Source organism: Octopus bimaculoides, chromosome 20 (genome assembly GCF_001194135.2).
Source record: "Octopus bimaculoides isolate UCB-OBI-ISO-001 chromosome 20, ASM119413v2, whole genome shotgun sequence".
Lineage (NCBI taxonomy): Eukaryota > Metazoa > Mollusca > Cephalopoda > Octopoda > Octopodidae > Octopus > Octopus bimaculoides.
In genome coordinates, this window is record NC_069000.1 from 7,557,129 (window position 1) to 7,570,712 (window position 13,584).

General features: G+C 36.9%; 2 protein-coding genes across 2 annotated transcripts in view; both read right to left on the minus strand.

Moving 5' to 3' along the window:
* Positions 1 to 3,218, minus strand: part of LOC106869841 (glutathione hydrolase 1 proenzyme) — a 14,539-nt gene extending 11,321 nt beyond the window's left edge. The window contains exon 1 of the mRNA XM_052974944.1: positions 1,940 to 3,218. The gene's annotated coding sequence lies outside the window, so the exon portion shown is untranslated. The remainder of the gene's footprint in view (positions 1 to 1,939) is intronic.
* A 126-nt stretch (positions 3,219 to 3,344) lies between these two features.
* Positions 3,345 to 13,023, minus strand: LOC106869854 (39S ribosomal protein L39, mitochondrial). Its single transcript, XM_014915777.2, has 10 exons — positions 12,791 to 13,023; positions 9,873 to 10,073; positions 9,112 to 9,251; positions 8,635 to 8,734; positions 7,652 to 7,713; positions 6,511 to 6,623; positions 5,613 to 5,760; positions 4,974 to 5,048; positions 4,557 to 4,604; positions 3,345 to 3,591 (listed from the first exon to the last, which is right to left on the minus strand). The coding sequence occupies exons 1-10, from the start codon at positions 12,861 to 12,863 to the stop codon at positions 3,499 to 3,501; spliced, it is 1,053 nt and encodes a 350-aa protein (XP_014771263.1). The 5' UTR covers positions 12,864 to 13,023; the 3' UTR covers positions 3,345 to 3,498.
* Positions 13,024 to 13,584: the final 561 nt, after the last annotated feature.

Consider the following 13,584-nt stretch of genomic DNA (forward strand, 5'->3'; position numbering starts at 1 on the left):
TATATATATATATATATATATATATATATATATATATTATATATATATATATAGGTTTTGTCATGCAAACAGGGAAAATGGAACTCAAAACATAACTAGATATATATTTTTATTAATATTTAACAGAAGTAAGAGAGAGGCTCAAGTTTGGTAAGTGCCAATGCATGAAACTCTCGGCCCTTGAGTCACTCTCTCGCTTCTGGTAAATATTAATAAGAAAAATATATATGTATATATATATATGTATACACAGCTATACTTTATGTGTGTGTTTGTATGTATAGATTCACCTGTGTGTCTTGTGTGTGTACATGTGTATTTACGTGCACAGGTGTGTATTAGACCTATCCAACCCATGCCAGCATGGAAAAACAGATGTAAAATGATGATGAATGTACAATGAAAATAAATGTGCAGATGAGTGCGTATACACACACACGTATGTATATTTAATATTGTACTAATTTGGCAGTGTTCTTTTCTATGGTCTTACTGCTGCCACCGCCACCACCACTGACCCCCACCGTCACTACCACCACCATCAATCTGATTCACCACTGCCACCACCACCACCACCACCATCAATCTGATTCACCACTGCTGTCACCACCACCACCATCAATCTGATTCATCACTGCCGCCACCACCATCAATCTGATTCACCACTGCCGCCACCACCATCAATCTGATTCACCACTGCCGCCACCACCACCACCATCAATCTGATTCACCACTGCCACCACCACCATGGTGCTGTAAACCATCACCTACCCCCACCCCCACCCACTATCCTTAATCTGATGAAATAAAATGTAAAACAGATCAGATCCCTGACTTCCATTGTTCTAATAAAATTTCTCTCATAATGCCACCACCTGTACTATTACCCCCACTACTACCATTGCTGTGGCTGCTGCTGCTGCTACTACTACTACTACTACAGCTGCCATACCACTACTGCTACTATAACAACTAAAGTACCATCTGTACAACTACCACCATACTATTACAACCATACCACTAACACTACTACCACCACAACAACCACTACTATTACTACTACAATAGCAGCTATACCACCAACTGGACTATCACCACCTCCACCACCACTAATCAGTTACTCGGTATATATATGTGAATATATATATATATATATATATATATATATATATATATATATATATGCATATAATCAAATATAGACACATGTATACATGCATCATCATCACCATCATCGTTTAACATCCACTTTCCATGCTGGCATGGGTTGGACGGTTTGACTGGAGACTGGCAAGTCAGGAGGCCACACTCGGCTCCAATCTGATCTGGCAAAGTTTCTACAGCTGGATGCCCTTCCTAACGCCAACCACTCCGAGAGTGTAGCAGGTGCTTTTTATGTGTCACCGGCACGTAAATATATATATATATAGACAGAAAAACTAACTAAAATAGACTACCATATTTGCTGGTATATAAGACACACTCTTGCAGAAGATGCAACCTTGCTTTTACAAGTATATTTTCATCGTACACTCACACACTCAGTCTCTCACCCAAAACACAGTTGAAGTTGACACATGGCAATTTTTTGTTACATTTAAGAGTTTGAAAAGTGCATCTTAAACGCCATCGTATACAATAGCAATACAAAATTAAAAGAAAGATACAGGAACGTTTCAGACATGTTATCCTTTATTAAGAAAAACAGAGAAGGAAAAAAAAACGTATCTTAAAAATACAAGGAAAATAAAGATATTTATCTGTTACTTGTTTTAGTCATTAGAATGCAGCCATGCCAAGACACCGCCCTGAAGAATCTTAGTCAAACAATTATATTTCAGGCCATCTAATCAATTTCTTACAACCCCAACTGTTTGCTAAATAATTAAATATATTGCTTGTCTATAAACATTTTAATAGTTTAAATATATTCACTCACATTCAAATATTTCCAGTCTCTTTCTTCTCGTCTATGTAATATTTATCTCCAGCATATATTCATTTACTTCACACATACTCTTTTTTCCCCTCTTCCTATCATTAAACATGTACATATAGATATATATAATATACAAATATATACAATATTACACACACACATATAAATATATATATATATATATATATATATATATATACATACATACATATTGTGTGTGTGTATGTATATATATATATATATATATATATATACATATACACACACACGCACAATATTTCTTTCCAATAGTTCTTCTGTTACAATTTCGATGATTTGATAGATGAAACTACAGTAAATTGTAGTTATAGATTTTTCAGTTTTATTAATTAAATATGTGTGGGTGCGAGTACACAGGTGAATGTATATACAACATACAATACATATATATATATACATGCATATATCTATATATACACACACACACAAGCACACGTAATACAAATCATAAACAAGTTATGAAGATTGATACCAATTATCAGTACTAATCAATAAATTTTCATTAATCTAACAGTAGACAGAAGTGGTGGTTGGTGTTAAGCTGTAGTGATGGTGGTGAAGATAGTAATAATAGTAGCAGTAGTAATAGAAGTGTTTGCTAACTCTTTTAAATATTAGATACCTCATACCAGATACTCACCGTTCTACATGGTGAAAGTACATGGCCTAGAGGTTAGGGAGTTGCACTCACAATCGCAAAATCAGGGTTTCACTTGCTGGACTGGGCAGTATGTCCTTGAGAAAAACACTTAAATGAATAACTCTGCAATGGACTGCAATCCAGTGTTGTGACTTCAACCACTTATAGGCCATTGAAACCGGCCCTATAGGGTTCCAGGACTTGAGTCAGTAAATGCTTAGGGATTGATGCTAATGACTGTTGTTCTAGATGTGTTGTTGATGAAGGTACATGGCTTGATGGTTAGGATGTTCAACTTACAATTCTAAGGTCGTGAGTTCAATTTCTGATGGCGTGTTTTGTCTTTGAGCAAGACCCTTTATTCCATGTTGCTCCAGTTCACTCAGCTGGCAAAAATGAGTAGTACCTTCATTTCAAAGGGTCAGCTTTGTCATATTCTGTCTCATGCTGAATCTCCCTGAGAACTATGTTAAGAGTATGTGTGTCTGTGGAGTGCTCAGCCACTTGCACATTGATTATTTGAGCAGGCTGTTCTCTGATCAGATCAACCGGAACCCTTGTCATCGTAACTGACAGAGTGCCAGTTATGTGTTGTTGACATACCACACACAGCCCTCCAACCACTGTCCAATCCAATAATATCACACAATCCTCTGATCACTGTCCACTACAATAACATCACACACCCCTCAGACCATTGTTCATCCCAGTAACACCAAAACAATATCGACTGACAAAATTAAATTTATTCAAATATCTACAAAAGAATATAAAACTGAACTGAAATATCTTGAGTGGAGTCGGAGGATTACCACTGTAAAGTTGAGTGTTCAGGATTAACAAAAGAATATCATTGGGTACAGTGTAGCAAGGCTTGACATTAGGGTAGCATCTGGGTGTCTTGCTGTACAGGTTCTGGTTGGCTTTTCTCTGCTTCTATCTTTTTCCGTACATTTGGGTAAGTACACCAGTTCTGAAAATGAATAGGAAAATAATCTCATTAAATATTTTGTTACCATATTTTTGTTGAGATACTCTGCGTTTACTTCGAGTGATTGACATTAAATGTAATGAAGAATTTAGTAAAATAACTTAGTTATTTCGTATGTAGGAGTGTTTGTGATACATAAATCAATACAGTAGTCATCTAAACTTAGTTATTATTAACCCTTTAGCATTTAAACTGGCCTTATCCGGTCCAAATATTCTTGTTTAATGCTTAAGCAGCCAGATCTGGATTCTCACACCTACCCTACTATGTTATTCTAAAAATAAACAATCCCATCATCAAAATCTCAAGATAATGCATGATTAATTTAAAACAATGTGAATTGATAAGCATTACATTTGAGAGAAAAATCTGAACACTAAAAGGGTTAAGCTGGTATTAGGAACAAATTAACACTAAGTTTTGGTGGGAGATTTGAGGTCAAGTTACAAGATAATAAGTAAGGGTTACATTACAGAACAATCATTTGCTTGTTTGATGGCTCCAGTTAAGAAGTATTTAGGGACTCTATCTTGTGAAAATTAGGAACCATGTGATAATTAGGGATCATAAGAAGATAGCATTAATAATTCTGTATTTATTCATGCATAGCAAAAAACCCTTTTCAGAGTAGACCCCTTATAACCAGGAGTGTATTATACTGGTTTTGTGTATTTTGTGATGGTCAAATATCTATCTATCTATCTATTTACACACACACATCCATAGTGTGTTTGTGTTTATATATAAAACAATCTGCAATTACTTTAGGACCAACCAGCTGGACACATTACATACAAATAATATTTTTTTCTGTGATCTATTTACTAAAAGCTAGGAGTGTTTGTGATACATAAATCAATACAGTAGTCATCTAATACAGCTGTGGCTGAAGTAAAGACTGTCCTACACTAACAGCCAATGTTACAGTGAGCTGACAGTGAACTTACCAGTTTCTGGGACTGTTTCTCCAATAAATTGTATGTCCATTGGTGGAGCTGGCAATGAAACAGAAAGACAGAGGAATTCAGATGGATATTGTTGTTTTTCTCAAATGCAACTGACCAACGCTACAGACTCGCTTGTACATTACTGACTAACACTACAGTCTCTTTCAAACACAACTGACAAACATCAGTCTCTCTTACACAATTGGCCAATGTTAGCCTCATTATGAAACTACAGACCAATCATTCATTTCATCCACATATATTGTCAGTTACTCCTGCCTGTGTGAAATCTTCCTCTACTCATGTAAGTCAACAATAATTATGTTTCTTTAAGGATGATGATGATAGAGATGATGATGATGGTGATGTCAATGAGGACAGCTACAATGAAACAAGAAGCAAGGGCATGTTACCTACCCAGAACTGGTTTGGTATCGCTACTCCTTGTACTCTTTGTAACTTTCCATAGTCAGGACATTCAATATTATGTATCTGAAAATATTTAAGAGTAGTAGTAATCAGTGTATTCTACTAGGGTGACAAAAGATCAATATAACAGAGATTGAACAGTAGGGTCCCCCAGCATGAGAGGGACTAAACAGTAGGGTCTTGCAATATATATGTATAAAACAGGGGCTGAATTTTAGGTTATCTTGACATGACAGTGGCTGTTATATGGTTTCAAAATGAGAGGCTGGCAGCAACTGTGAAGTACCTCAAAATGACAAGGGGCTGAAATGTTGGTCTCTGAAGATGATAGGAGTTGAACTCTATGGTCTGTTAATCATGATAGCAAGGCTGAAGTGTAGGGTCTTTTAACATGATAGAAGCTGTTATAGGGGGTTTTCAACATGAGAGATGCTAAACTAATGAATCCTTCAGTGTGTCAGGGGGCTAACTTATAGGATTTTGACATGACAGGAAATTTACAGTGAGGTTCGCTCCAGAAGACAGGGACTGAACTGCAGGGTCTCTCAACATAATATAGACCTTTGGACTGTAGGGTTCTCTCAATAAGAGAAAGTTTGATAAAAATGATAAGAAAGTGAAACATACTGCTGTAAGTGAAAATCTACACAGATGGGCTGTGGAGGATATCATGGGTCCCTGGCTGATATCAATATGATCACCAACACGATACAGGTTTATACTATCTCCGGTACTGGATTGAGATGCAATGCTGGGAATCTGCTGCAATTTGAATCTGAAAATAAAGTTGTCATTTCTCATATATATTTTACATCAAGGTTTCAATTTCAGCTTTGGCTTTGTTTTCATAAATATATATACGGTTGTCATAATTATATTTATAACTCAACACACAAAATACTCAACCCATTAGCATTTAAACTGGCCATATCCGGCCAAAATATTCTCCTAATTTTATGTTCAAACTGGCCAGATCTGGTCTAAGCAATCATGTCATTGACATCTCAAAGCTACAAGATCATGCATAACTAATTCAAATGGATGTGAATAAATAGGCATTACATTTAACAGAATAACCTGAATACTAAATGGTTAATTGTGGTCGTCTTTTTGTTAGCCAGACAGACTGTGAGGCAAGCAAAGTAAGCTGCCTTGCTCTAAAACACTCCATACACTGAATTCACCACTATGAGACCAATGACACCATTCAACCTCATATTACAAATGTGTATGTGTGTATCTACACGTACGCATTTGTACACACAAGAGGTTAAGAAATTTACTTCACAACCACATGGTTTTTGGGTTCAGTCTCAATGTGTGACACCTTGAACAAGTGACTTCTACTATAGCACCAGGGTGACTAGTGCGTTGGTAGATAAAAACCAACAGAATAACTCCCATCCAGACACAACACAACTTCTGGACAACACAGATGTTATCCATACATCATACAACAGCCACACACACAAGGTATAGATAGACAAGTATGTACTACTAAATAGAAGTAAATAAAGCTATGAACCTGTTGTGTTGGAACATTTCTCTTGCTGTCTGTTCGTTGACTGTTAGAGGTTCAAACCTGTAATCCTGGTACTGGAGCTTAGAACCAATAGAGCTGAGGGCGTATAATTCTCTCTGCAGATAAATAAAAGATCTGTACTGTAGTGGTGGTGGTGTTAATGGTGTTAGTGGTGAGGGTGTCAGTGGTGTAGTATGGTTGGTAGTGTACATCAAGTTATCACAACATAAGATTTTACATTAATATTTATGCAAATCAGTTTACCAAATCCCTTGTCAACATCGACAACAGTAAGAACAAGATCTTACTTACCCACAACATATTTAAGACTTTATAATATCATGGCTATGACATATGTAGACATCCTAGACTGTACCTTAGCTTACCCATGATGATGATCATCATCGTCATCATTTAGCATCAGCTTTTTATGCTGGCATGGGTTAGACTGAAACTGGTAAGCTGGAGAGCTGTACCAGGTTCCAACCTGATTTGGCAGGGTTTCTATGGCTGGACACCCTTCTTAATGCCAACCATTCCAAGAGTGTAATGGGTGCGATTCACATGACACCGGCATTGGCCCTGACTATGATTTCACTTACATACTTAAGACAACAGAGCTATAACATACATAGACGTCTTAGATTATGACCCTGCTATGGGTGCTTTCATGTGCCACCAGCACCTATTACTTGATATTAATTTCTTTTACAGTTCTGTACACTGCACCATGCCACAGCTACCCCCTGTTTCTGTGAGCTACTCCTTACCACAGGTACTCACTAAATCTTCGATGTAGACACCTAATCTGTTAGAAATAGCAACTAAATTCTGTTGGCTCAAATGCTAACATTTCAAATAAACAGGGATACACTGGTTAATGTAGTTCTACATTGAAATCCTTAGAGAAAAAAAGACGTGATGGTCATGACTGGGTTGTCATTGATTATAAATCAGCTGATTGAGTTGATCTATACACAATACCTATTTCTTTAAACAAATATATGCCTATGTATGTATGTATGTATATATAAATGTATGCCAGTAAAAATACACATATACACACACACAAAGCATATACAGATGCATGTGAATATATTTGTGTGTGTGTGTGTAAAAGACAGAGATGATGTAGGAGACATACCAAAGTTGGCTTCCAGTTCGGTAAATTCAGGTCAGCATCATATACAAAACTGCCACTTTTTACTGCAGACAAAGAACAATGTTGTTAATTACAGCAACGAGGTGGAAGATGTTGGAAGTGGGAGAAGAAGAAGAGCAAATATGAAGTATTGATTAAAATATATACACATATAATGTGTTTGTGTGAGTGCATGTATACATATATATAAAATTATATTTGGAGAGACAGACAGTCGCATATATTTATGTACACACACATCGAGAGAGAGAGATATGCGTGTATGTGTTTATGCATGTACATGCATGTATATAAACATGCATACATACAAATATGCATATGCATATATTATATGTATGACATGCATTGTTGAGAATAATGTATGACCACTCAGTCAAAATGTAAAACAAATATGTTGTTAGTCAATAACCAGCACACAAAGAATTTGTTTGAAATGTAAAAAGTCTATGCAGAGTCTACCCCACTTTCTCTCGTTAATTGTGTAACCTGAACTGGTACACCATGTACCACATGCCAGACACATAAAAGAGACACATGGCAAGAAAGGTAGGGGACGTAAAACCCAAATAAGTCATTGCTGATTCCACCTATTGTTGCACTCCGCACTTATGAGGGGGTGCTGAAAAGTTCCTGGCTTTAAAGAGGCCCACATACCTACACACACACATGCATACATATTTACAGACAACCATATATCCATACACACACATGCATATATACATACAGAGACATATTCATAACACATTCAGTGTTGATGTAAATAAATATTTGACTTCGGGTATGAAGGAAGAACAAAAGGTTAACAACTCGAATTGCGTAAAAAGCCCCATGATGGGGTTATTCAATCTACAAAGGATTTAGGGCCAGAGTAAAATTGACAACTATGGTAATAACTTGCCTTTTGAAGGCTTTACTGACCACAGGCAGGTTAAAAGTGAAGGTTGGTATTTAAAGTTGACACTCACCATTAGGGGATGGGAAGCGACACAGCTCCACATGGTAGTCATCTTTAAATGCTGACATTAAAACGTAACCCAGTATAAAAGAGCAGGACCTCCAAAATGCCTGAAAATATATAAATTACATTTGATAACTGTGGCTGATATCAGGAACACACACATATTATATAAACACACAAACACACTGTATAAACACATGCATACAGATGAAAAAACATGAACACATGCACAACCCTGGAATCAAGGAGGGAGCCATTATATAGCCATTTGACCTGCTAGAAATTTCAACCAAATCTACCTCAATTCCACTGAACCTTATTAAAAACAAAGGAAGGAAATATTAGATAATGTAATCCTAGATACAGTTTTTCTGAATAATAGATGGGATGGACACATCTGGAATGTCTTTGATCATAGAAATGGTGGACCAAAGCTGAGTTGAAGTGTAGAACAACAACAACAACAATATATTGAAGTACTTACTCTGTTGACTTCTTGACAGTCATCCTCTTTGAAATGAAGGAAGCTGAGTTGACAGTCTTCAACAAGAGGTCGATGCATGTCCCATATCTGACCATTAACACATGCCACTACTGACCGCTTCATTAACAACTCTGCTATGTCTGTAGGCAGAACATAAAACAAATTTAGAAGAAAAGCTTAATATATGTATACATATGTATGTAAATATATATATATATATATATATGGAAAAAAAGTCAAGGTAAAAAATGCTAAAATAATTTTATCAAAAACATTTCAGTTTCGGTTTCAGTCATTGAGACATTTTCAACCTTAAGAATGGAAAACAATTAAATTTTGGAAAAATTAAATGAAAAATTTTTTAAAAGAATATTTGCATAGTATTTAAATACAAGGGGCATTTTCCTTGTTTCTGCCTGTCTCTGTCTCTCTTGTTTACTCTTGTAACCCACAAGAGTAAACAAGAGAGAGACAAGGAAAATGCCCCTTGTATTTGAATACTATGTAAATATTCTTTTAAAAAACTATCCTTGGATAGTTGCCAGTTACTTGTGTGTAACATTCTCAAAAGCTGTGTGTTCAATCTAAATACTCAAGGACACACTAGCAGTAGATTTGGACACATAACCTTTATCCATCTGTCTGACCTTTGACATGATAGAAGGTCAACAGTGAAACCTAGAGGTCATTGTTAAAATCTACCTACATAGAAGGGATGTAGGACTTCTTGATGGGGGAAGTTAGAAAGAAAGACTACTTACGCATGGCACAATTAAAGGGTGTTGACAAACCCTTGTTCATGATTAGAGTACAATCCTCAGGAGCACCCACATGTTCCACTCGGATCTTCTCAATCCTTTTGAAAAAGGACAGCTGCCGTTTCTTCTCCTCATCAAACAATTCATTTTGTCTCTTCCGGATCTCAGCTGGGTTCTTCTTTTGGGAGCAGTAGGTCTGATAACCTGAAATATGACATATTTAGGGATCTCAGAACTGGAATGACACAAGGAACAGGACTGGTATTGTAGTATTAAACAGGGGGTGGGGTGGCAGTGTATCATAATGTGAGTGGGGATGGGGAATATACAGTGTAGGTGGGATGGGTCTTATGTAGCACTGCAGCCTTCACCACTTCAAACTAAGTCTTCCTTGGTTTTCCTCATCAGTGAGTTCCACTAACTTGGAGTGTTCAGTACTTTCTCATGCAACAGTTATCCTCCATGCACATCAGATGCCCATTTCAATGTAGCATTCTCTCTTCTACACCTGATTCCTCACACATACAGTTTTTCTCTCAACTCATTTGTACTCTGGTATTCAGGTGCACTAACATTACACACGCATGGCTGTGTAACAAGAAGTTTGCTACCCAAGCACATGGTTCCAGGTTCAGTCCCACTGCATGGCTTCGGCAAGTGTCTTCCACTAAAGAGATACATTAAGGTAAAAAAAAACAAAAAAAAAACACTGGGGTCAATTTGTTGACTAAAACCTCTTCAAGGCAGTGCCCCAGTATGGTCAGAGTCTAATCATTGAAACAAGTAATAAGTAAAAGGTATCCATCGAAGTATGCCGCTTTCATTTCTTTATAGCTTTTGCAATCAAGGCTTTTGTCTCATTACCATGCATTATTGCAGTTGTGTCTACTGTCTGCTCTTCACTCTGAGGAAGAAGGCATTTGTAGCCAAATGAGGTAATATTGATGATTAAATTTCAATTAAATATAACATTTGATCACTTGTTTTCTTTATTCAAAATTCGGACAGAACTTATGGAATGACCTGATATATATGAGTATATGTGTGTATAAAACAGACACAGACACACACAATAGGCTTCTGAACAGTTTCTGTCTAGCATTTTCACTAACAAGGCATGGGTCAGTTTGAAGCTATAATAAAAGACATTTGTCCGGGGTGCCACACAGTGGAATAGAACCTGAGACCACAAGGACCTGAAGTGAATTTCATAACCACACAGCTACGTATGCACCTATATTATAATTAATTACTCATAGTTTCCTTTTATTGAATGAGCTAGAAAACACCCATATTAATATTGATGGATGGTTGGGAAAGGAACTATTCAAATACTCCCACACTATTTATCCACCTTTATGTTTGCTAATGTTTGGAATGTACAGATATTCACTGGTAACATGTCAAAATCTTCACAAAAAGAAGTGGTTATCATTTTAGTTGTATGAATTACAAATCGGATAACGGGATACATTCCTGAAGTCTTTATTCAACAGTTAAAGGAATTCTTGAGTTCTTGCAGCTCCCTTCTTCACAACATTACAAGCGGGTACTGAAAAGTTCCTGGTTTTGGGTAAAAGAAAATACAGGAGGATCAGTTAATTATGATTTTATTCAACATAATCCCCTCTCAGATTCACACACTTATTGCGGTGGTCCTTCAGTTTTTCTAAGCCCTGTAAAAGAACTCGGGAAGTTGGACCATCAATCAAGCCTTTTGGGATACGCTTAAAGTCAGGAACTTTTCAGCACCCCCTTGAATAGTCAGTATTTCCATGGCAAATACTAACACTTATTGAGCTTGTTAGGTGCTATCTGATGGTCCATCTGCATGCAAGAGTTCCATGGGGACTTTACAAAGGACCCCAATACTTATTATTATTATCAATATTATTGTTATAAAGGCAGCAAGCTGACAGAATTGTTAGCATGCCGGGCAAAATGTTTAGTGATATTTTGTCTGTCTTTATGTTCTGAGTTCAAATTCTGCCGAGGTCAACTTTGCTTTTCATCCTTTTGGGGTTGATAAAATAAGTATCAGTTGAACACTGGTGTCGACGTAATCGATTTAGCCCCATTCCCCCTAAATTGCTGGCCTTGTGCCAATATTTGAAACCATTATTATTGTTATTGAGATGAAATGTCAAGGCAAACATTATATCCGATCCCTTTAATGATATAATAGTTCCTTCAGTTGTTGTTTAGTCTCGGGTCCAAACCTTGATCTAGCCGACCTATGATCAAATGACATGCCAGCCACGACTATCCTATCTTTTTTCCAGGCATTATGCATCTAGATCACATAATTCGATGTGTTCTTCCTCTTTTTTTTAAAGATGGTAGAGATGCTAGAAAGCGTAGCCAGATCTTTCAGAGAGATTTCGCTGCTATTTTTAACAAGTTAAATGATAATTTAGAACAGACACAGGCAACCTTTTTCGAGAAGGCTCATCATCCGTTCAAAGTAATTCTTTGTTCGGTTTGTTATTTAGAAAGTCCCACGGGCCGCAGTTTGACCTTTTCTAAATCTGAGGATGCCCCATTGAACAATGAGGGGAGGGAGCTGTGCCGTCCAGTGCATCCCTTTAGCGATAGGAATGGATAGAAGCGGGACAGGAGAATCTGCGATAGGGTTTCGATTTTCAGCAGTGTTTCTGACTTGCATTTATTTACATCACTATACTCAGTGAAAGAGGCATTAACACTTCATAGTCAAAGTACTCCGTCCTCTTCATTCGCTTATAAATAAGAATAACCATAAATAATCTTTGTTGTTACCACACTGTCTTAAATGAACAACGTTCTGTCGAAAGACAACGAACACAACAAGCTATCAAATCCCCCTTGCTAACAGACCAATCATTACTAAAATAATAATTATTATTGTAACTACAATATTCAATCAATATATATATACTCACGAGAGAAACTGCTCCATGCAGAGAGCCATCGTAGAGGTCGTCTGTTAACACACAGAGCAGCCATTGAACACATGTAAGTGTAGCATGCCACTTACCGATGTCACCTAACTAACCGTTCCTTCTAATAAAAAGGCCGCTCTTAGTATTCTTAATATTCTTAATATTCTACATTCTTACTCAGGTATTGCTTTAATGTTTATTCGAAGACTTGAGTTTTGCACCTACCTCTAAAGCATTATCAGAGAATATTTGAGAAAAAAAGAAAACATGTTCCATGTAACTTCGGAATCACGCATAAACATATTGGTCAAACTAAAGGGTTTAACCCGAGCAAAAAAAAAAGAAAAAAGAAAAAAAATAGTGTAATAGGTGTAAAACAACTTGCTCTAAACGAATATGAAAAAAAAAAAAATGCGCGCTCGCGAACGGGGGTGGGTGGTGGAGGAGAGGACACGGAACATTCACATCGTCAGACCTTGACCTTTAAACTCCAGTGTTTGACCCGAGCAAAAAAAAAAAAAAGTGTAATAGGTGTACAACAAAGTGTAGTAAACGAATATGAAGAAAAATGCGCGCTGGGGGTGTATATGCATACACACACACATGTCTGAGTGATTTGCATGCAATGTACATATATAGAGAGTGGGCTAGAAATAATTATATATAAATAAATACACGCACACACACACACACACACACACACACTGTGGTATGACGTCAGCAACTCGGGAGCTGACCGCTGACCGGAAGAGGAAGAGGGGCAGAGGGACCCTCGATTGGGATTTCGTGCCTTT